At 53.4% G+C, this 20,361-nt stretch overlaps 1 protein-coding gene across 1 annotated transcript in view; it reads left to right on the top strand.

The window, feature by feature from the left end:
* Nucleotides 1-20,361, top strand: part of LOC140402878 (uncharacterized) — a 120,994-nt gene that overhangs the window by 54,484 nt on the left and 46,149 nt on the right. The window contains exons 12-13 of the mRNA XM_072490504.1: nt 3,953-4,039; nt 15,014-15,225. Of these exons, the coding sequence (XP_072346605.1) occupies nt 3,953-4,039; nt 15,014-15,225 (299 nt within the window). The remainder of the gene's footprint in view (nt 1-3,952; nt 4,040-15,013; nt 15,226-20,361) is intronic.

Below are 20,361 nucleotides of genomic sequence, written 5' to 3'. Positions count from 1 at the left end.
AGAGTAATCAGTGAGGGCGTAGCAGAGGGGGAGTGAGGGTCAGTACTCAGGGAGCGCCGCACTGTGGGAGGGTCAGCACTGAGGGAGCGCCGCACTGTGGGAGGGTCAGTACTGAGGGAGTGCCGCACTGTGGGAGGGTCAGTACTGAGGGAGTGCCGCACTGTCAGAGGGTCAGTACTGAGGGAGTGCCGCACTGTGGGAGGGTCAGTACTGAGGGAGTGCCGCACTGTCAGAGGGTCAGTACTGAGGGAGCTCCGCACTGTCAGAGGGTCAGTACTGAGGGTGCAACGCACTGTGGGAGGGTCAGTACTGAGGGAGCGCCGCACTGTCAGAGGATCAGTACTGAGGGAGCGCCGCACTGTGGGAGGGTCAGTACTTAGGGAGTGCCGCACTGTCAGAGGGTCAGTACTGAGGGAGCGCCGCACTGTCAGAGGTTCAGTACTGAGGGAGCTCCGCACTGTGGGAGGGTCAGTACTGAGGGAGCGCCGCACTGACAGAGGGTCAGTATTCAGGGAGCGCCGCACTGTGGGAGGGTCAGTACTGAGGGAGTGCCGCATTGTGGGAGGGTCAGTACTGAGGGAGCGCCGCACTGTCAGAGGGTCAGTACTGAGGGAGTGCCGCACTGTGGGAGGGTCAGTACTGAGGGAGCGCCGCACTGTCAGAGGGTCAGTACTGAGGGAGTGCCGCACTGTGGGAGGGTCAGTACTGAGGGAGTGCCGCACTGTCAGAGGTTCAGTACTGAGGGAGCACCGCACTGTCAGAGGGTCAGTGCTGAGGGAGTGCCGCACTGTGGGAAGGTCAGTACTGAGGGAGTGTCGCACTGTCAGAGGGTCAGTACTGAGGGAGTGCCACACTGTGGGAGGGTCAGTACTGAGGGAGTGCTGCATTGTCAGAGGGTCAGTACTGAGGGAGTGCCGCACTGTGGGAGGGTCAGTACTGAGGGAGCGCCGCACTGTGGGAGGGTCAGTCCTGAGAGAGTGCTGCACTGTCGGAGGGTCAGTACTGAGGGTGCGCCGCACTGTCAGAGGGTCAGTACTGAGGGAGTGCCGCACTGTGGGAGGGTCAGTGCTGAGGGAGTGCCGCACTGTGGGTCAGTGCTGAGGGAGTGCCGCACTGTGGGAGGGTCAGTACTGAGGGAGCGCTGCAGTGTGGGAGGGTCAGGACTGAGGGAGTGCCGCACTGTCAGATGGTCAGTGCTGAGGGAGCGCCGCACTGTCAGAGGGTCAGTACTGAGGGAGTGCCGCACTGTCAGAGGGTCAGTACTGAGGGAGCACCGCACTGTCAGAAGGTCAGTACTGAGGGAGTTCCGCACTGTGGGAGGGTCAGTACTGAGGGAGCGCCGCACTGTGGGAGGGTCAGTACTGAGGGAGCGCCGCACTGTGGGAGGGTCAGTACTGAGGGAGCGCCGCACTGTGGGAGGGTCAGTACTGAGGGAGCACCGCGCTGTGGGAGGGTCAGTACTGAGAGAGTGCTGCACTGTCGGAGGGTCAGTACTGAGGGTGCGCCGCACTGTCAGAGGGTCAGTACTGAGGGAGTGCCGCACTGTGGGAGGGTCAGTGCTGAGGGAGTGCCGCACTGTGGGTCAGTGCTGAGGGAGTGCCGCACTGTGGGAGGGTCAGTACTGCGGGAGTGCCGCACTGTCAGAGGGTCAGTACTGAGGGAGCGCTGCAGTGTGGGAGGGTCAGTACTGAGGGAGTGCCGCACTGTCAGAGGGTCAGTACTGAGGGAGTGCCGCACTGTCAGATGGTCAGTGCTGAGGGAGCGCCGCACTGTCAGAGGGTCAGTACTGAGGGAGCGCCGCACTGTCAGAAGGTCAGTACTGAGGGAGTGCCGCACTGTGGGAGGGTCAGTACTGAGGGAGCGCCGCACTGTGGGAGGGTCAGTACTGAGGGAGCGCCGCACTGTGGGAGGGTCAGTACTGAGGGAGCGCCGCACTGTGGGAGGGTCAGTACTGAGGGAGCACCGCGCTGTGGAAGGGTCAGTACTGAGGGAGCGCCGCACTGTGGGAGGGTCAGTACTGAGGGAGCGCCGCACTGTCTGAAGGTCAGTACTGAGGGAATGCCGCACTGTGGGAGGGTCCGTACTGAGGGAGCGCTGCACTGTCGGAGGGTCAGTACTGAGGGAGTGCCGCACTGTCAGAGGGTCAGTGCTGAGGGAGCGCCGCACTGTCAGAGGGTCAGTGCTGAGGGCGTGCCGCACTGTCAGAGGGTCAATACTGAGGGAGCGCCGCACTGTCAGAGGGTCAGTACTGAGGGAGCACCGCAATGTCAGAGGGTCAGTACTGAGGGAGCGCCCCACTGTTGGAGGGTCAGTACTGAGGGAGCGCCGCACTGTCAGAGGGTCAGTACTGAGGGAGCACCGCACTGTCAGAGGGTCAGTACTGAAGGATTGCCGCACTGTGGGAGTGTCAGTACTGAGGGAGCGCCGCACTGTGGGAGGGTCAGTGCTGAGGGAGCGCCGCACTGTCAGAGGGTCAGTACTGAGGGAGCACCGCACTGTCAGAGGGTCAGTACTGAGGGAGCGCCGCACTGTTGGAGGGTCAGTACTGAGGGAGCGCCGCACTGTCAGAGGGTCAGTACTGATGGAGCGCCGCACTGTCAGGGGGTCAGTACTGAGGGAGCGCCGCACTGTCGGAAGGTCAGTACTGAGGGAGTACTGCACTGTCAGAGGGTCAGTACTGAAGGATTGCCGCACTGTCAGGGGGTCAGTACTGAGGGAGTGCCGCACTGTCAGAGGGTCAGTACTGAGGGAGCACCGCACTGTCAGAGGGTCAGTACTGAGGGAGCGCCGCACTGTCAGAGGGTCAGTACTGAGCGAGTGCCGCATTGTCGGAAGGTCAGTACTGAGGGAGCGCTGCACTGTGGGAGGGTCAGTACTGAGGGAGTGCCGCACTGTGGGAGGGTCAGTACTGAGGTAGCTCCGCACTGTGGGAGTGTTAGTACTGAGGGAGCGCCGCACTGTGGGCGGGTCAGTACTGAGGGAGTGCCGCACTGTGGGAGGGTCAGTACTGAGCGAGTGCCGCACTGTCGGAAGGTCAGTACTGAGGGAGAGCCGCACTGTCAGAGGGTCAGTACTGAGGGAGTGCCGCACTGTGGGAGGGTCAGTACTGAGGGAGCGCCGCACTGTGGGAGGGTCAGTACTGAGGCGGTGTGAGCGAATCAGGTGTGGCAGTGGTAGGTGTCATCATTCTGGTGAGATTTTAACCGGGGCAACATCCACAACGGGGCAGGAAAGGTTCCCACCGAGCTCACGCGTGGAGATTTCTGCGTTGCCAATCCTTTCCGCACAGGCCCAACAAAAGGACAATGTCCGTCAGTATGTCGGGTCCTTTGTGGGACGATGCTCTGGGCGAATGCCGTTTCCCACTTTGCAACAGTGCGCACACTTCAGAAGAGTCCTTCATCCGCCCCGCCCTGATTTGGGACATCCCGAGGTGGATCCACATCCGAACACGCGAGCCAGAAGCGACCACTCTGCCCCTCGAGCCCTGCTGCTCCATTCAGCAAGAGTGCTCCCAACACATTGACACCTTTCCCTCGATCAGGAGACCATGGATTGGTCATGATCAGTGCGCACGCGGGGTTATGGAGATAGGGGAGTGGGTGCTCTTTCCGAGGGTCGGTGCAGATTCGATAGGCCGGATGTCCTCCTCCGTCACTGGACGGATTCTATGCATCCCGGACAACATTCCTGATGTGTTGCCCTCTACGACTGAAACAGATTCGGCTGGAAGCTATCCACTTTTGTCCTCGTTCTGCCGTGACCGATTTAAAAGAAAAAATAACTAAACAGCGGCACAGAATGGGGTGGGACTGGACACACAGTACAGGTGAGAGGGCAAAGGTGAAGGGGTATGGAACATATCAGGTAAACATTGATGCCGCTCACCGGGACACTGGACTAAAGCACACTTTCCTTGATTTTAAACGTTTGTACCTCTTGCTCTCTGCAGCCGACGACAACACCCACCTGGATGCGCTACCCGCTCAAGCAGATGAACATCACAACCTTTCTGATGTTGATGCACCAGCTGTCGATGGTGAGAGACAACAGGAGCGGCAGCGCGAGAGTCTCTTACCTTCCCCCCCCTCCCCTCTGTCTCTCTCTCTCCCTTCCCCACATCCCCATTCCCTCCCCAATGGGGGGACAGGATGCCCACCGTCACTCTGTCATCCAGAACCGCACTACCCAGCAATGTATCGAACCCCGTGCTGTCCCTGTCCTGGGAGTGAGGGGGCAGTGTAGAGGGAGCTTTACTCTGTATCTAACCCCGTGCTGTACCTGTCCTGGGAGTGTTTGATGGGGACAGTGTAGAGGGAGCTTTACTCTGTATCTAACCCCGTGCTGTACCTGTCCTGGGAGTGTTTGATGGGGACAGTGTAGAGGGAGCTTTACTCTGTATCTAACCCCGTGCTGTACCTGTCCTGGGAGTGTTTGATGGGGACAGTGTAGAGGGAGCTTTACTCTGTATCTAACCCCGTGCTGTACCTGTCCTGGGAGTGTTTGATGGGGTCAGTGTAGAGGGAGCTTTACTCTGTATCTAACCCCGTGCTCTACCTGTCCCGGGAGTGTTTGATGGGGACAGTGTAGAGGGAGCTTTACTCTGTATCTAACCCCGTGCTCTACCTGTCCCGGGAGTGTTTGATGGGGACAGTGTAGAGGGAGCTTTACTCTGTATCTAACCCCGTGATGTACCTGTCCTGGGAGTGTTTGATGGAGACAGTGCAAAGGGAGCTTTACTCTGTATCTAACCCTGTGCTGTACCTGTCCTGGGAGTGTTTGATGGGGACAGTGTAGAGGGAGCTTTACTCTGTATCTAACCCCGTGCTGTACCTGTCCTGGGAGTGTTTGATGGAGACAGTGCAAAGGGAGCTTTACTCTGTATCTAACCCCGTGCTGTACCTGTCCTGGGAGTGTTTGATGGATGACAGTGCAAAGGGAGCTTTACTCTGTATCTAACCCCGTGCTGTTCCTGTCCTGGGAGTGTTTGATGGGGACAGTGTAGAGGGAGCTTTACTCTGTATCTAACCCTGTGCTGTACCTGTCCTGGGAGTGTTTGATGGGGACAGTGTAGAGGGAGCTTTACTCTGTATCTAACCCGTGCTGTACCTGTCCTGGGAGTTGTTGATGGGGACAGTGTCGAGGGAGCTTTACTCTGTATCTAACCCCGTGCTGTACCTGTCCTGGGAGTGTTTGATGTGGACAGTGTAGAGGGAGCTTTACTCTGTATCTAACCCCGTGCTGTACCTGTCCTGGGAGTGTTTGATGAGGACAGTGTAGAGGGAGCTTTACCCTGTATCTAACCCCGTGATGTACCTGTCCTGGGAGTGTTTGATGGGGACAGTGTAGAGGGAGCTTTACTCTGTATCTAACCCCGTGCTGTACCTGTCCCGGGAGTGTTTGATGGGGACAGTGTAGAGGGAGCTTTACCCTGTATCTAACCCCGTGCTGTACCTGTCCTGGGAGTGTTTGATGGGGACAGTGTAGAGGGAGCTTTACTCTGTATCTAACCCCGTGCTGTACCTGTCCTGGGAGTGTTTGATGGGGACAGTGTAGAGGGAGCTTTACTCTGTATCTAACCCCGTGCTGTACCTGTCCTGGGTGTGTTTGATGGGGACAGTGTAGAGGGAGCTTTACTCTGTATCTAACCCCGTGCTGTACCTGTCCTGGGAGTGTTTGATGGGGACAGTGTAGAGGGAGCTTTACTCTGTGTCTAACCCCGTGCTGTACCTGTCCTGGGAGTGTTTGATGGGGACAGTGTAGAGGGAGCTTTACTCTGTGTCTAACCCCGTGCTGTACCTGTCCTGGGAGTGTTTGATGGGGACAGTGTAGAGGGAGCTTTACTCTGTATCTAACCCCGTGCTGTACCTGTCCTGGGAGTGTTTGATGGGGACAGTGTAGAGGGAGCTTTACTCTGTATCTAACCCCGTGCTGTACCTGTCCTGGGAGTGTTTGATGGGGACAGTGTAGAGGGAGCTTTACTCTGTATCTAACCCCGTGCTGTACCTGTCCTGGGTGTGTTTGATGGGGACAGTGTAGAGGGAGCTTTACTCTGTATCTAGCCCCGTGCTGTACCTGTCCTGGGAGTGTTTGATGGGGACAGTGTAGAGGGAGCTTTACTCTGTATCTAACCCCGTGCTGTACCTGTCCTGGGAGTGTTTGATGGGGACAGTGTAGAGGGAGCTTTACTCTGTATCTAACCCCGTGCTGTACCTGTCCTGGGTGTGTTTGATGGGGACAGTGTAGAGGGAGCTTTACTCTGTATCTAACCCCGTGCTGTACCTGTCCTGGGAGTTGTTGATGGGGACAGTGTCGAGGGAGCTTTACTCTGTATCTAACCCCGTGCTGTACCTGTCCTGGGAGTGTTTGATGTGGACAGTGTAGAGGGAGCTTTACTCTGTATCTAACCCCGTGCTGTACCTGTCCTGGGAGTGTTTGATGAGGACAGTGTAGAGGGAGCTTTACCCTGTATCTAACCCCGTGATGTACCTGTCCTGGGAGTGTTTGATGGGGACAGTGTAGAGGGAGCTTTACTCTGTATCTAACCCCGTGCTGTACCTGTCCTGGGTGTGTTTGATGGGGACAGTGTAGAGGGAGCTTTACTCTGTATCTAACCCCGTGCTGTACCTGTCCTGGGAGTGTTTGATGGGGACAGTGTAGAGGGAGCTTTACTCTGTGTCTAACCCCGTGCTGTACCTGTCCTGGGAGTGTTTGATGGGGACAGTGTAGAGGGAGCTTTACTCTGTGTCTAACCCCGTGCTGTACCTGTCCTGGGAGTGTTTGATGGGGACAGTGTAGAGGGAGCTTTACTCTGTATCTAACCCCGTGCTGTACCTGTCCTGGGAGTGTTTGATGGGGACAGTGGAGAGGGAGCTTTACTCTGTATCTAACCCCGTGCTGTACCTGTCCTGGGAGTGTTTGATGGGGACAGTGTAGAGGGAGCTTTACTCTGTATCTAACCCCGTGCTGTACCTGTCCCGGGAATGTTTGATGGGGACAGTGTAGAGGGAGCTTTACTCTGTATCTAACCCCGTGCTGTACCTGTCCTGGGAGTGTTTGATGGGGTCAGTGTAGAGGGAGCTTTACTCTGTATCTAACCCCGTGCTGTACCTGTCCTGGGAGAGTTTGATGGGGACAGTGTAGAGGGAGCTTTACTCTGTATCTAACCCTGTGCTGTACCTGTCCTGGGAGTGTTTGATGGGGATAGTGTAGAGGGAGCTTTACTCTGTATCTAACCCCGTGCTGTACCTGTCCTGGGCGTGTTTGATGGGGACAGTGTAGAGGGAGCTTTACTCTGTATCTAACCCCGTGCTGTACCTGTCCTGGGAGTGTTTGATGGGGACAGTGTAGAGGGAGCTTTACTCTGTATCTAACCCTGTGCTGTACCTGTCCTGGGAGTGTTTGATGGGGATAGGGTAGAGGTAGCTTTACTCTGTATCTATCCCCGTGCTGTACCTGTGCTGGGAGTGTTTGATGGGGACAGTGTAGAGGGAGCTTTACTCTGTATCTAACCCCGTGCTGTACCTGTCCTGGGAGTGTTTGATGGGGACAGTGTAGAGGGAGCTTTACTCTGTATCTAACCCCGTGCTGTACCTGTCCTGGGAGTGTTTGATGGGGACAGTGTAGAGGGAGCTTTACTCTGTATCTAACCCCGAGCTGTACCTGTCCTGGGAGTGTTTGATGGGGACAGTGTAGAGGGAGCTTTACTCTGTATCTAACCCCGTGCTGTACCTGTCCTGGGTGTGTTTGATGGGGGCAGTGTAGAGGGAGCTTTACTCTGTATCTAACCCCGTGCTGTACCTGTCCTGGGAGTGTTTGATGGGGACAGTGTAGAGGGAGCTTTACTCTGTGTCTAACCCCGTGCTGTACCTGTCCTGGGAGTGTTTGATGGGGACAGTGTAGAGGGAGCTTTACTCTGTATCTAACCCCGTGCTGTACCTGTCCTGGGAGTGTTTGATGGGGACAGTGGAGAGGGAGCTTTACTCTGTATCTAACCCCGTGCTGTACCTGTCCTGGGAGTGTTTGATGGGGACAGTGTAGAGGGAGCTTTACTCTGTATCTAACCCCGTGCTGTACCTGTCCCGGGAATGTTTGATGGGGACAGTGTAGAGGGAGCTTTACTCTGTATCTAACCCCGTGCTGTACCTGTCCTGGGAGTGTTTGATGGGGTCAGTGTAGAGGGAGCTTTACTCTGTATCTAACCCCGTGCTGTACCTGTCCTGGGAGAGTTTGATGGGGACAGTGTAGAGGGAGCTTTACTCTGTATCTAACCCTGTGCTGTACCTGTCCTGGGAGTGTTTGATGGGGATAGTGTAGAGGGAGCTTTACTCTGTATCTAACCCCGTGCTGTACCTGTCCTGGGCGTGTTTGATGGGGACAGTGTAGAGGGAGCTTTACTCTGTATCTAACCCCGTGCTGTACCTGTCCTGGGAGTGTTTGATGGGGACAGTGTAGAGGGAGCTTTACTCTGTATCTAACCCCGTGCTGTACCTGTCCTGGGAATGTTTGATGGGGACAGTGTAGAGGGAGCTTTACTCTGTATCTAACCCCGTGCTGTACCTGTCCTGGGAATGTTTGATGGGGACAGTGTAGAGGGAGCTTTACTCTGTATCTAACCCCGTGCTGTACCTGTCCTGGGAGTGTTTGATGGGGACAGTGTCGAGGGAGCTTTACTCTGTATCTAACCCCGTGCTGTACCTGTCCTGGGAGTGTTTGATGGGGACAGTGTAGAGGGAGCTTTACTCTGTATCTAACCCCGTGCTGTACCTGTCCTGGGAGTGTTTGATGGGGACAGTGTAGAGGGAGCTTTACTCTGTATCTAACCTCGTGCTGTACCTGTCCTGGGAGTGTTTGATGGGGACAGTGTAGAGGGAGCTTTACTCTGTATCGGACACTGTGCTGTACCTGTTCTGGGAGTGTTTGATGGGGACAGTGTAGAGGGAGCTTTACTCTGTATCTAACCCCGTGCTGTACCTGTCCTGGGGGTGTTTGATGGGGACAGTGTAGAGGGAGCTTTACTCTGTATCTAACCCCGTGCTGTACCTGTCCTGGGCGTGTTTGATGGGGACAGTGCAGAGGGAGCTTTACTCTGTATCTATCCCCGTGCTGTACCTGTCCTGGGAGTGTTTGATGGGGACAGTGTAGAGGGAGCTTTACTCTGTATCTAAGCCTGTGCTGTCCCTGTCCTGGGAGTGTTTGATGGGGACAGTGCAGAGGGAGCTTTACTCTGTATCTATCCCCGTGCTGTACCTGTCCTGGGAGTGTTTAATGGGGACAGTGCAGAGGGAGCTTTACTCTGTATCTATCCCCGTGCTGTACCTGTCCTGGGAGAGTTTGATGGGGACAGTGCAGAGGGAGCTTTACTCTGTATCTATCCCCGTGCTGTACCTGTCCTGGGAGTGTTTGATGGGGACAGTGTAGAGGGAGCTTTACTCTGTATCTAAGCCTGTGCTGTACCTGTCCTGGGAGTGTTTGATGGGGACAGTGTAGAGGGAGCTTTACTCTGTATCTAACCCTGTGCTGTACCTGTCCTGGGTGTGTTTGATGGGGACAGTGTAGAGGGAGCTTTACTCTGTATCTAAGCCTGTGCTGTCCCTGTCCTGGGAGTGTTTGATGGGGACAGTGTAGAGGGAGCTTTACTCTGTATCTAACCCCGTGCTGTACCTGTCCTGGGAGTGTTTGATGGGGACAGTGTACAGGGAGCTTTACTCTGTATCTAACCCCGTGCTGTACCTGTCCTGGGAGTGTTTGATGGGGACAGTGTGGAGGGAGCTTTACTGTGTATCTAACCCCGTGCTGTACCTGTCCTGGGAGTGTTTGATGGGGACAGCGTAGAGGGAGCTTTACTCTGTATCTAACCCCGTGCTGTACCTGTCCTGGGAGTGTTTGATGGGGACAGTGTAGAGGGAGCTTTACTCTGTATCTAACCCCGTGCTGTACCTGTCCTGGGCGTGTTTGATGGGGACAGTGTCGAGGGAGCTTTACTGTGTATCGAACCCCGTGCTGTATCTGTCCTGGGAGTGTTTGATGGGGACAGTGTGGAGGGAGCTTTACTCTGTATCTAACCCCGTGCTGTACCTGTCAAAAGAACAAAGAAATGTACAGCACAGGAACAGGCCCTTCGGCCCTCCAAGCCCGTGCCGACCATGCTGCCCGACTCAACTACAATCTTCTACACTTCCGGGGTCCGTATCCCTCTATTCCCATCCTATTCATATATTTGTCAAGATGCCCCTTAAATGTCCCTATCGTCCCTGCTTCCAGTACCTCATCCGGTAGCGAGTTCCAGGCACCCACTACCCTCTGCGTAAAAAACTTGCCTCGTACATCTACTCTAAACCTTGCCCCTCTCACCTTAAAGCTATGCCCCCTAGTAATTGACCCCTCTACCCTGGGGAAAAGCCTCTGACTATCCACTCTGTCTATGCCCCTCATAATTTTGTAGACCTCTATCAGGTCTCCCCTCAACCTCCTTCGTTCCAGTGAGAACAAACCGAGTTTATTCAACCGCTCCTCATAGCTAATGTCCTCCATACCAGGCAACATTCTGGTAAATCTCTTCTGCACCCTCTCTAAAGCCTCCACATCCTTCTGGTAGTGTGGCGACCAGAATTGAACACCATACTCCAAGTGTGGCCTAACTAAGGTTCTATACAGCTGCAACATGACTTGCCAATTCTTATACTCAATGCCCCGGCCAATGAAGGCAAGCATGCCGTATGCCTTCTTGACTACCTTCTCCACCTGTGTTGCCCCTTTCAATGACCTGTGGACCTGTACTCCTAGATCTCTTTGACTTTCAATACTCTTGAGGGTTCTACCATTCACTGTATATTCCCTACCTGCATTAGACCTTCCAAAATGCATTACCTCACATTTGTCCGGATTAAACTCCATCTGCCATCTCTCCGCCCAAGTCTCCAGACAATCTAAATCCTGCTGTATCCTCCGACAGTCCTCATCGCTATCCGCAATTCCACCAACCTTTGTGTCGTCTGCAAACTTACTAATCAGACCAGTTACATTTTCCTCCAAATCATTTATATATACTACAAAGAGCAAAGGTCCCAGCACTGATCCCTGTGGAACACCACTGGTCACAGCCCTCCAATTAGAAAAGCATCCCTCCATTGCTACTCTCTGCCTTCTATGGCCTAGCCAGTTCTGTATCCACCTTGCCAGCTCACCCCTGATCCCGTGTGACTTCACCTTTTGTACTAGTCTACCATGAGGGATCTTGTCAAAGGCCTTACTGAAGTCCATATAGACGACATCTGTCCTGGGAGTGTTTGATGGGGACAGTGTAGAGGGAGCTTTACTCTGTGTCTAACACCATGCTGTACCTGTCCTGGGAGTGTTTGATGGGGACAGTGTAGAGGGAGCTTTACTCTGCATCTAACCCCGTGCAGTCCTGTGAGTGTTTGATGGGGACAGTGTAGAGGGAGCTTTACTCTGTATCTAACCCCGTGCTGTACCTGTCCTGCGAGTGTTTGATGGGGACACTGTAGAGGGAGCTTTACTCTGTCTCTAACCCCGTGCTGTACCTGTCCTGGGAGTGTTTGATGGGGACAGTGTACAGGGAGCTTTACTCTGTATCTAACCCCGTGCTGTACCTGTCCTGGGAGTGTTTGATGGGGACAGTGTAGAGGGAGCTTTACTCTGTATCTAACCCCATGCTGTACCTGTCCTGGGAGTGTTTGATGGGGACAGTGTAGAGGGAGCTTTACTCTGTATCTAACCCCGTGCTGTACCTGTCCTGCGAGTGTTTGATGGGGACACTGTAGAGGGAGCTTTACTCTGTCTCTAACCCCGTGCTGTACCTGTCCTGGGAGTGTTTGATGGGGACAGTGTACAGGGAGCTTTACTCTGTATCTAACCCCGTGCTGTACCTGTCCTGGGAGTGTTTGATGGGGACAGTGTAGAGGGAGCTTTACTCTGTATCTAACCCCATGCTGTACCTGTCCTGGGAGTGTTTGATGGGGACAGTGTAGAGGGAGCTTTACTCTGTATCTAACCCCGTGCTGCACCTGTCCTGGGAGTGTTTGATGGGGACAGTATAGAGGGAGCTTTACTCTTTGCTCCAGTATACAGGAGGTTGAGAGTAGGAGGTCATGAGTAAGGTTTCAAGGTCGCAGGAGTGTACCGGCAGGCAGGAAGGTGGTTTAAAGTGTCTACTTCAATGCCAGGAGCATCCGGAATAAAGTGGGTGAACTTGCGGTATGGGTTGGTACCTGGGACTTTGATGTTGTGGCCATTTTGGAGACATGGATAGTGCAGGGACAGGAATGGTTGTTGCAGGTGCTGGGGTTTAGATATTTCAGTAAGATCAGGGAAGGTGGTAAAAGAGGGGGAGGGGTGGCATTGTTAGTCAAGGACAGTATTACGGTGGCAGAAAGGACGTTTGATGAGGACTCGTCTACTGAGGTAGTATGGGCTGAGGTTAGAAACAGGAAAGGAGAGGTCACCCTGTTAGGGGTTTTCTATAGGCCTCTGAAAAGTTCCAGAGACGTAGAGGAAAGGATTGCAAAGATGATTCTGGATAGGAGCAAAAGTAACAGGGTAGTTGTTATGGGAGACTCCAAATATTAACTGGAAAAGCTATAGCTCGAGTACTTTAGATGGGTCCGTTTTTGCCCAATGTGACACAGTATTTAGATAGGCCAACTAGAGGCGAAGCTCTATTGGATTTGGTACTGGGTAATGAACCAGGACAGGTGTTAGATTTGGAGATAGGGGAGCACTTTGGTGATAGTGACCACAATTCAGTTACGTTTACTTTAGCGATGGAAAGGGATATGTATATACTGCAGGGCAAGAGTTATAGCTGGGGGAAAGGCAATTATGATGCGATTAGGCAAGACTGAGGATGCATAGGATGGGGAGGGAAACTGTAGGGGATGGGCACAATTGAAATGTGGAGCTTGTTCAAGGAACAGCTACTGCGTGTCCTTGATAAGTATGTACCTGTCAGGCTGGGAGGAAGTGGTCGAGCGAGGGAACTGTGGTTTACTAAAGTAGTTGAATCGTTTGTCAAGAGGAAGAAGGAGGCTTACGTTAAGATGAGACATGAAGGTTCAGTTAGGGCGCTCGAGAGTTACAAGTTAGCTAGGAAGGACCTAAAGAGAGAGCTAAGAATAGCCAGGAGGGGACATGAGAAGTCCTTGGCAGGTAGGATCAAGGAAAACCCTAAAGCTTTCTCTAGGTATGTCAGGAATAAACGAATGACTAGGGTAAGAGTAGGGCCAGTCAAGGACAGTAGTGGGAAGTTGTGCTTGGAGTCCGAGGAGATAGGAGAGGTGCTAAATGAATATTTTTCGTCCATATTCACACAGGAAAAAGACAATGTTGTCGAGGAGAATACTGAGATTCAGGCTACTAGACTAGACAGGATTGAGGTTCATGAGGAGGTGTTAGCAATTCTGGAAAGGGTGAAAATAGATAAGTCACCTGGGCCGGATGGGATTTATCCTAGGATTCTCTGGGAAGCTAGGGAGGAGATTGCTGAGCCTTTGGCTTTGATCTTTATGTCATCATTGTCTACAGGAATAGTGCCAGAAGACTGGAGGATAGCAAATGTTGGCCCCTTGTTCAAGGAGGGGAGTAGAGACAACCCCGGTAACTATAGACCAGTGAGCCTTACTTCTGTTGTGGACAAAGTCTTGGAAAGGAAATGAAATGAAATGAAAATCGCTTATTGTCACAAGTAGGCTTCAAATGAAGTCACTGTGAAAAGCCCCTAGTCGCCACATTCCGGCACCTGTTCGGGGAGGCTGTTACGGGAATTGAACCGTGCTGCTGGCCTGCCTTGGTCTGCTTTCAAAGCCAGCGATTTAGCCCTGTGCTAAACAGCCCATTATAAGAGATAGGATGTATAATCATCTGGCAAGGAATAATTTGATTAGGGATAGTCAACACGGTTTTGTGAAGGGTAGGGCGTGCCTCACAAACCTTATTGAGTTCTTTGAGAAGGTGACCAAACAGGTCGATGAGGGTAAAGCAGTTGATGTGGTGTATATGGATTTCAGTAAAGCGTTTGATAAGGTTCCCCACGGTAGGCTTCTGCAGAAAATACGGAGGCATGGGATTCAGGGTGATTTAGCAGTTTGGATCAGAAATTGGCTAGCTGGAAGAAGATAAAGGGTGGTGGTTGATGGGAAATGTTCAGCCTGGAGTCCAGTTTCTAGTGGTGTACCACAAGGATCTGTTTTGGGGCCACTGCTGTTTGTCATTTTTATAAATGACCTGGAGGAGGGTGTAGAAGGATGGGTGAGTAAATTTGCAGATGACACTAAAGTCGGTGGAGTTGTGGACGGTGCGGAAGGGTGTTGCAGGTTACAGAGGGACATAGATAAGCTGCAGAGCTGGGCTGAGAGGTGGCAAATGGAGTCAGCGTACGCTCACGGCATCCCCGCACATGCGCAGTGGAGGGGGTCACTTCCGCCTCCGCCATAGTGGAGACCGTGGCGAAGGCGGAAGAAAAAGAGTGCCCCCACGGCACAGGCCCGCCCGCCAATCGGTGGGCCCCGACCGCGGGCCAGGCCACCGTGGGGGCACCCCCCCCCCCCCCCCCGGGGCCAGATCGCCCCGCGCACCCCCCCCCCCCCACCCCAGGACCCTGGAGCCCGCCCGCGCCGTCTGCCCCCGTCGGTAAGGTAGGTGGTTCAATCCAGGTCGGCTGGCGAGGGTTGACAGCGGCGGGACTTTAGCCCATCGCGGGCCGGAGAATCGCCGGGGGTGGAGGGGGGGGGAGCCCGCGATTCCCGCCCCCGCTGATTCTCTGGCGGTGGAGAATTCGGGACACGGCAGGGGCGAGATTCGCGCCCCTGTTTAACTGTTAATTGTGGGACCGGCTTGATGAATTACCCCAGCTGGTACAGGAATTGAACCCGCGTTGGTGATGTGACCCCCTCACCGCGAACCAGCCGTCCCGGTAAAGGAGCTAACCCCCACCCCTATATCTCACTCTGTGCGAGTCCTGGAGAATAGGCCGAGTCACGATGTTTCTGTATTACAGGAGAAAGCCTTTGCGAGGGGACTGGAGGCGTGTGTGCGTAACAGCCGGAGCTCAGAGTTGGCGTGGGGATTACTCCAGACCCACCTGAACACAATATCCGCTCTCGAGTTCCATTTCCTACTCCAGGGATCCGGGCCGTTCCTCAACCGGGCCAAGGCCCGGGATTTCGAGAATCTTCCCGCTTCCACAAACATCACCAGGGTGGAGGCCATGTGAGTAGGGATTAGACGTCTGCCATGGAGGGAGGGGAGTGGGGAGGGGGGCCTGGCAAGTGGGGTCCCTTCCAGAGGAGTCCTGATACCCTGTACCCCGCAAGCCCCAAATCCCCAGCCCGAGGCACCGCCAACACCAAACTGCCTCGGACCCCAACCCTCCTCTCCCCACGCTCATCCACTCCCCCTCGGTCACCACCCCCTCCCCCCACTGATGCACTATCAAAGACGACGAGACGAGAGTAATCGAGGCTTTATTACACAGAGATGTGTGGCCTCCTACAGCAGCTGCTGAAATGGCTGCAGTTCGGAGAGTACACACATTTATACTCCGCCGACTGGGCGGAGCCAGCAGGCAGGGATCTACTCCCGTACCTGTCGTACAGGGGCCTTACCGTAATACCCTCGTATGCAAGTGCAGTATATACACTATAATACAACAGTGGTGACTACCACACCCACATTATCCATTCCTCCTCAAACACTCCCCTCCTCCACACTCTCCCCCCACACTCTCTCCCCCACACACTATCTCCCCACACTCTCTCCCCTCACACTCTCTCCCCACACTCTCTCCCCCCACACCGCAGATTAAAATTACTGAGGCAGATAGGGAATGGGTGACCAACAGACAGAGGAAGAGTAGGAAGGCAGTGCAGGGATCCCCTGCGGTCATCTCCCTCCAAAACAGATTTACCGTTTTGGAAACTGTTGGGGGAGATGGCTCACCAGGGGAAGGTGGCAGCAGCCAGGTTCATGGCACCGTGGCTGGCTCTGCTGCACAGAAGGGCGGGAAAAAGAGTGGCAGAGCTATAGTGATAGGGGATTCAATTGTAAGGGGAATAGACAGGCGTTTCTGCGGACGCAAACGAGAATCCAGGTTGGTATGTTGCCTCCCAGGTGCAAGGGTCAAGGATGTCTCGGAGCGGCTGCAGGGCATTCTGGAGGGGGAGGGTGAACAGCCAGCTGTCGTGGTGCATATAGGCACCAACGATATAGGTAAAAAACGGGATGAGGTCCTACAAGCTGAATTTAGGGAGTTAGGAGTTAAACTAAAAAGTAGGACCTCAAAGGTAGTAATCTCAGGATTGCTACCAGTGCCACGTGATAGTCAGAGTAGGAATGACAGGATAGCTAGGATGAATACGTGGCTTGAGAGATGGTGCAAGAGGGAGGGTTTCAAATTCCTGGGACATTGAGACCGGTTCTGGGGGAGGTGGGACCTGTACAAATCGGACGGTCTGCATCTGGGTGGGACCGGAACCAATGTTCTCGGGGGGGTGTTTGCTAGTGCAGTTGGGGAGGGTTTAAACTAATGTGGCAGGGGGATGGGAACCGATGTAGGAAGTCAGTGGGGTCAGAAACAAAAGGCAGGAAGGGAGAGTGTGTAAAGCATGACCAGAGAAAGCAGGGCAGAGAGCAAGGAAAGTCTACATTAAACTGCATTTATTTCAATGCAAGGGGCCTGACGGGCAAAGCGGATGAACTCAGGGCATGGACGGGCACATGGGACTGGGACATTATAGCTATGACTGAAACATGGCTAAGGGAGGGGCAGGACTGGCAGCTCAATGTTCCGGGGTACAGATGCTATAGAATGGATAGAACAGGAGGTAAGAGAGGAGGGGGAGTGGTGTTTTTGATTAGGGAGAACATCACGGCAGTACTTAGAGGGGATATATCCGAGGGTTCGCCCACTGAGTCTATATGGGTGGAACTGAAAAATAAGAAGGGAGAGATCACCTTGGTAGGACTGTACTACAGGCCCCCAAATAGTCAGCGGGAAATTGAGGAGCAAATATGTAAGGAGATTACAGATAGCTGCAAGAATAATAGGGTGGTAGTAGTAGGGGACTTTAACTTTCCCAACATTGACTGGGACAGCCATAGCATTAGGGGCTTGGATGGAGGGAAATTTGTTGAGTGTATTCAGGAGGAATTTCTCATTCAGTATGTGGATGGACCGACTAGAGAGGGGGCAAAACTTGACCTCGTCTTGGGAAATAAGGAAGGGCAAGTGACAGAAGTGCTAGTGAGGGATCACTTTGGGACAAGTGACCATAACTCCATTAGTTTTAAGATAGCTATGGATAATGATAGGTCTGGCCCAAGAGTTAAAATTCTTAATTGGGGCAAGGCCAATTTTGATGGTATCAGACAGGAACTTTCAGAGGTAGATTGGGGGAGACTGTTGGCAGGCAAAGGGACGGCTGGTAAATGGGAGGCTTTTAAAAATGTGTTAACCAGGGTGCAGGGTAAGCACATTCCCTTTAGAGTGAAGGGCAAGGCTGGTAGAAGTAGGGAACCCTGGATGACTCGAGATATTGAGACTCTGGTCAAAAAGAAGAAGGAGGCATATGACGTACATAAGCAACTGGGATCAAGTGGATCCCTTGAAGAGTATAGAGATTGTCGAAATAGAGTTAAGAGGGAAATCAGGAGGGCAAAAAGGGGACATGAAATTGCTTTGGCAAATAATGCAAGGGAGAATCCAAAGAGCTTCTACAGATACATAAAGGGAAAAAGAGTAACTAGGGACAGAGTAGGGCCTCTTAAGGATCAACAAGGACATCTATGTGCAGAGCCACAAGAGTTGGGTGAGATCCTGAATGAATATTTCTCATTGGTATTCACGGTGGAGAAAGGCATGGATGTTAGGAAACTAAGGGAAATAAATAGTGATGTCTTGAGAAGTGTGCATATTACGGAGGAGGAGGTGCTGGAAGTCTTAAAGCGCATCAAGGTAGATAAATCCCCGGGACCTGATGAAATGTATCCCAGGATGTTGTGGGAGGCTAGGGAGGAAATTGCGGGTCCCCTAACAGAGATATTTGAATCATCGGCAGCCACAGGTGAGGTGCCTGAAGATTGGAGAGTGGCGAATGTTGTGCCCTTGTTTAAGAAGGGCAGCAGGGAAAAGCCTGGGAACTACAGACCGGTGAGCCTAACGTCTGTAGTAGGTAAGTTGCTAGAAGGTATTCTGAGAGACAGGATCTACAAGCATTTAGAGAGGCAAGGACTGATTTGGGGCAGTCAGCATGGCTTTGTGCGTGGAAAATCATGTCTCACAAATTTGATTGAGTTTTTTGAGGGGGTGACCAAGAAGGTAGATGAGGGCAGTGCAGTAGACGTTGTCTACATGGACTTTAGCAAAGCCTTTGACAAGGTACCGCATGGTAGGTTGTTGCAGAAGGTTAAAGCTCACGGGATCCAGGGTGAGGTTGCCAATTGGATTCAAAATTGGCTGGACGACAGAAGGTTGTTTTCAAACTGGAGGCCTGTGACCAGTGGTGTGCCTCACGGATCGGTGCTGGGTCCACTGTTATTTGTGATTTATATTAATGATTTGGATGAGAATTTAGGAGGCATGGTTAGTAAGTTTGCAGATGACACCAGGATTGGTGGCACAGTGGATAGTGAAGAAGGTTATCTAGGATTGCAACGGGATCTTGATCAATTAGGCCAGTGGGCCGACGAATGGCAGATGGAGTTTAATTTAGATAAATGTGAGGTGATGCATTTTGGCAGATCGAATCAGGCCAGGGCCTACTCAGTTAATGGTATGGCGTTGGGGAGAGTTATAGAGCAAAGAGATCTAGGAGTACAGGTTCATAGCTCCTTGAAGGTGGAGTCACAGGTGGACAGGGTGGTGAAGAAGGCATTCGGCATGCTGGGTTTCATTGGTCAGAACATTGAATACAGGAGTTGGGACGTCTTGTTGAAGTTGTACAAGACATTGGTACGGCCATACTTGGAATACTGTGTGCAGTTCTGGTCACCCTATTATAGAAAGGATATTATTAAACTAGAAAGAGTGCAGAAAAGATTTACTAGGATGTTGCCGGGACTTGATGGTTTGAGTTATAAGGAGAGGCTGGATAGACTGGGACTTTTTTCCCTGGAGCGTAGGAGGCTTAGGGGTGATCTTATAGAGGTCTATAAAATAACGAGGGGCATAGATAAAGTAGATAGTCAACATCTTTTCCCAAAGGTAGGGGAGTCTAAAACTAGAGGGCAGAGGTTTAAGGTGAGAGGGGAGAGATTCAGAAGGGCCCAGAGGTGCAATTTCTTCACTCAGAGGGTAGTGAGTGTCTGGAATGAACTGCCAGAGGTAGTAGTAGAGGCGGGTACAATTGTGTCTTTTAAAAAGCATTTAGATAGTTACATGGGTAAGATGGGTATAGAGGGTTATGGGCCAAGTGCGGGCAACTGGGACTAGCTTAATGGTAAAAACTGGGCGGCATGGACTGGTTGGGCCGAAGGGCCTGTTTCCATGCTGTAAACATCTATGATTCTATGATTCTACTCTCTCCCCCCACACTCTCTCCCCCCACACTCTCTCCCCCCACACTCTCTCCCCCCACACTCTCTCCCCCCACACTCTCTCCCCCCACACTCTCTCCCCACACACTCTCTCCCCCCACACTCTCTCCCCCTACACTCTCTCCCCCCACACTCTCTCCCCCCACACTCTCTCCCCCCACACTCTCTCCCCCCACACTCTCTCCCCTCACACACTCTCCCCTCACACACTCTCCCCCCACACACTCTCCCCCCACACTCTTCCCCCCACACTCTCTCCCCCCACACTCTCCCCCCACACTCTCTCCCCCCACACTCTCTCCCCCCACACTCTCTCTTCGACACTCCCATTACTCCCCCCACACTCTCTCCCCCCACACTCTCTCCCCCCACACTCTCTCCCCCCACACTCTCTCCCCCCCACACTCTCTCCCCCCACACTCTCTCCCCACACACTCTCTCCCCCCACACTCTCTCCCCCCACACTCTCTCCCCACACACTCTCTCCCCCCACACTCTCTCCCCACACACTCTCTCCCCCCACACTCTCTCCCCCCACACTCTCTCCCCCCACACTCTCTCCCCCCACACTCTCTCCCCCCACACTCTCTCCCCTCACACACTCTCCCCCCACACTCTCTCCCCCCACACTCTCTCCCCTCACACACTCTCCCCCCACACTCTCCCCCCACACTCTCTCCCCCCACACTCTCCCCCACACTCTCTCCCCCCACACTCTCTCCCCCCACACTCTCTCTTCGACACTCCCATTACTCCCCCCCACACTCTCTCCCCCTACACTCTCTCCCCCACACTCTCTCCCCCCACACTCTC

Source organism: Scyliorhinus torazame, chromosome 26 (assembly GCF_047496885.1).
Source record: "Scyliorhinus torazame isolate Kashiwa2021f chromosome 26, sScyTor2.1, whole genome shotgun sequence".
In the NCBI taxonomy this organism is placed as follows: Eukaryota; Metazoa; Chordata; class Chondrichthyes; order Carcharhiniformes; family Scyliorhinidae; genus Scyliorhinus; species Scyliorhinus torazame.
This window is presented reverse-complemented; position numbering and strand designations above follow the sequence as displayed.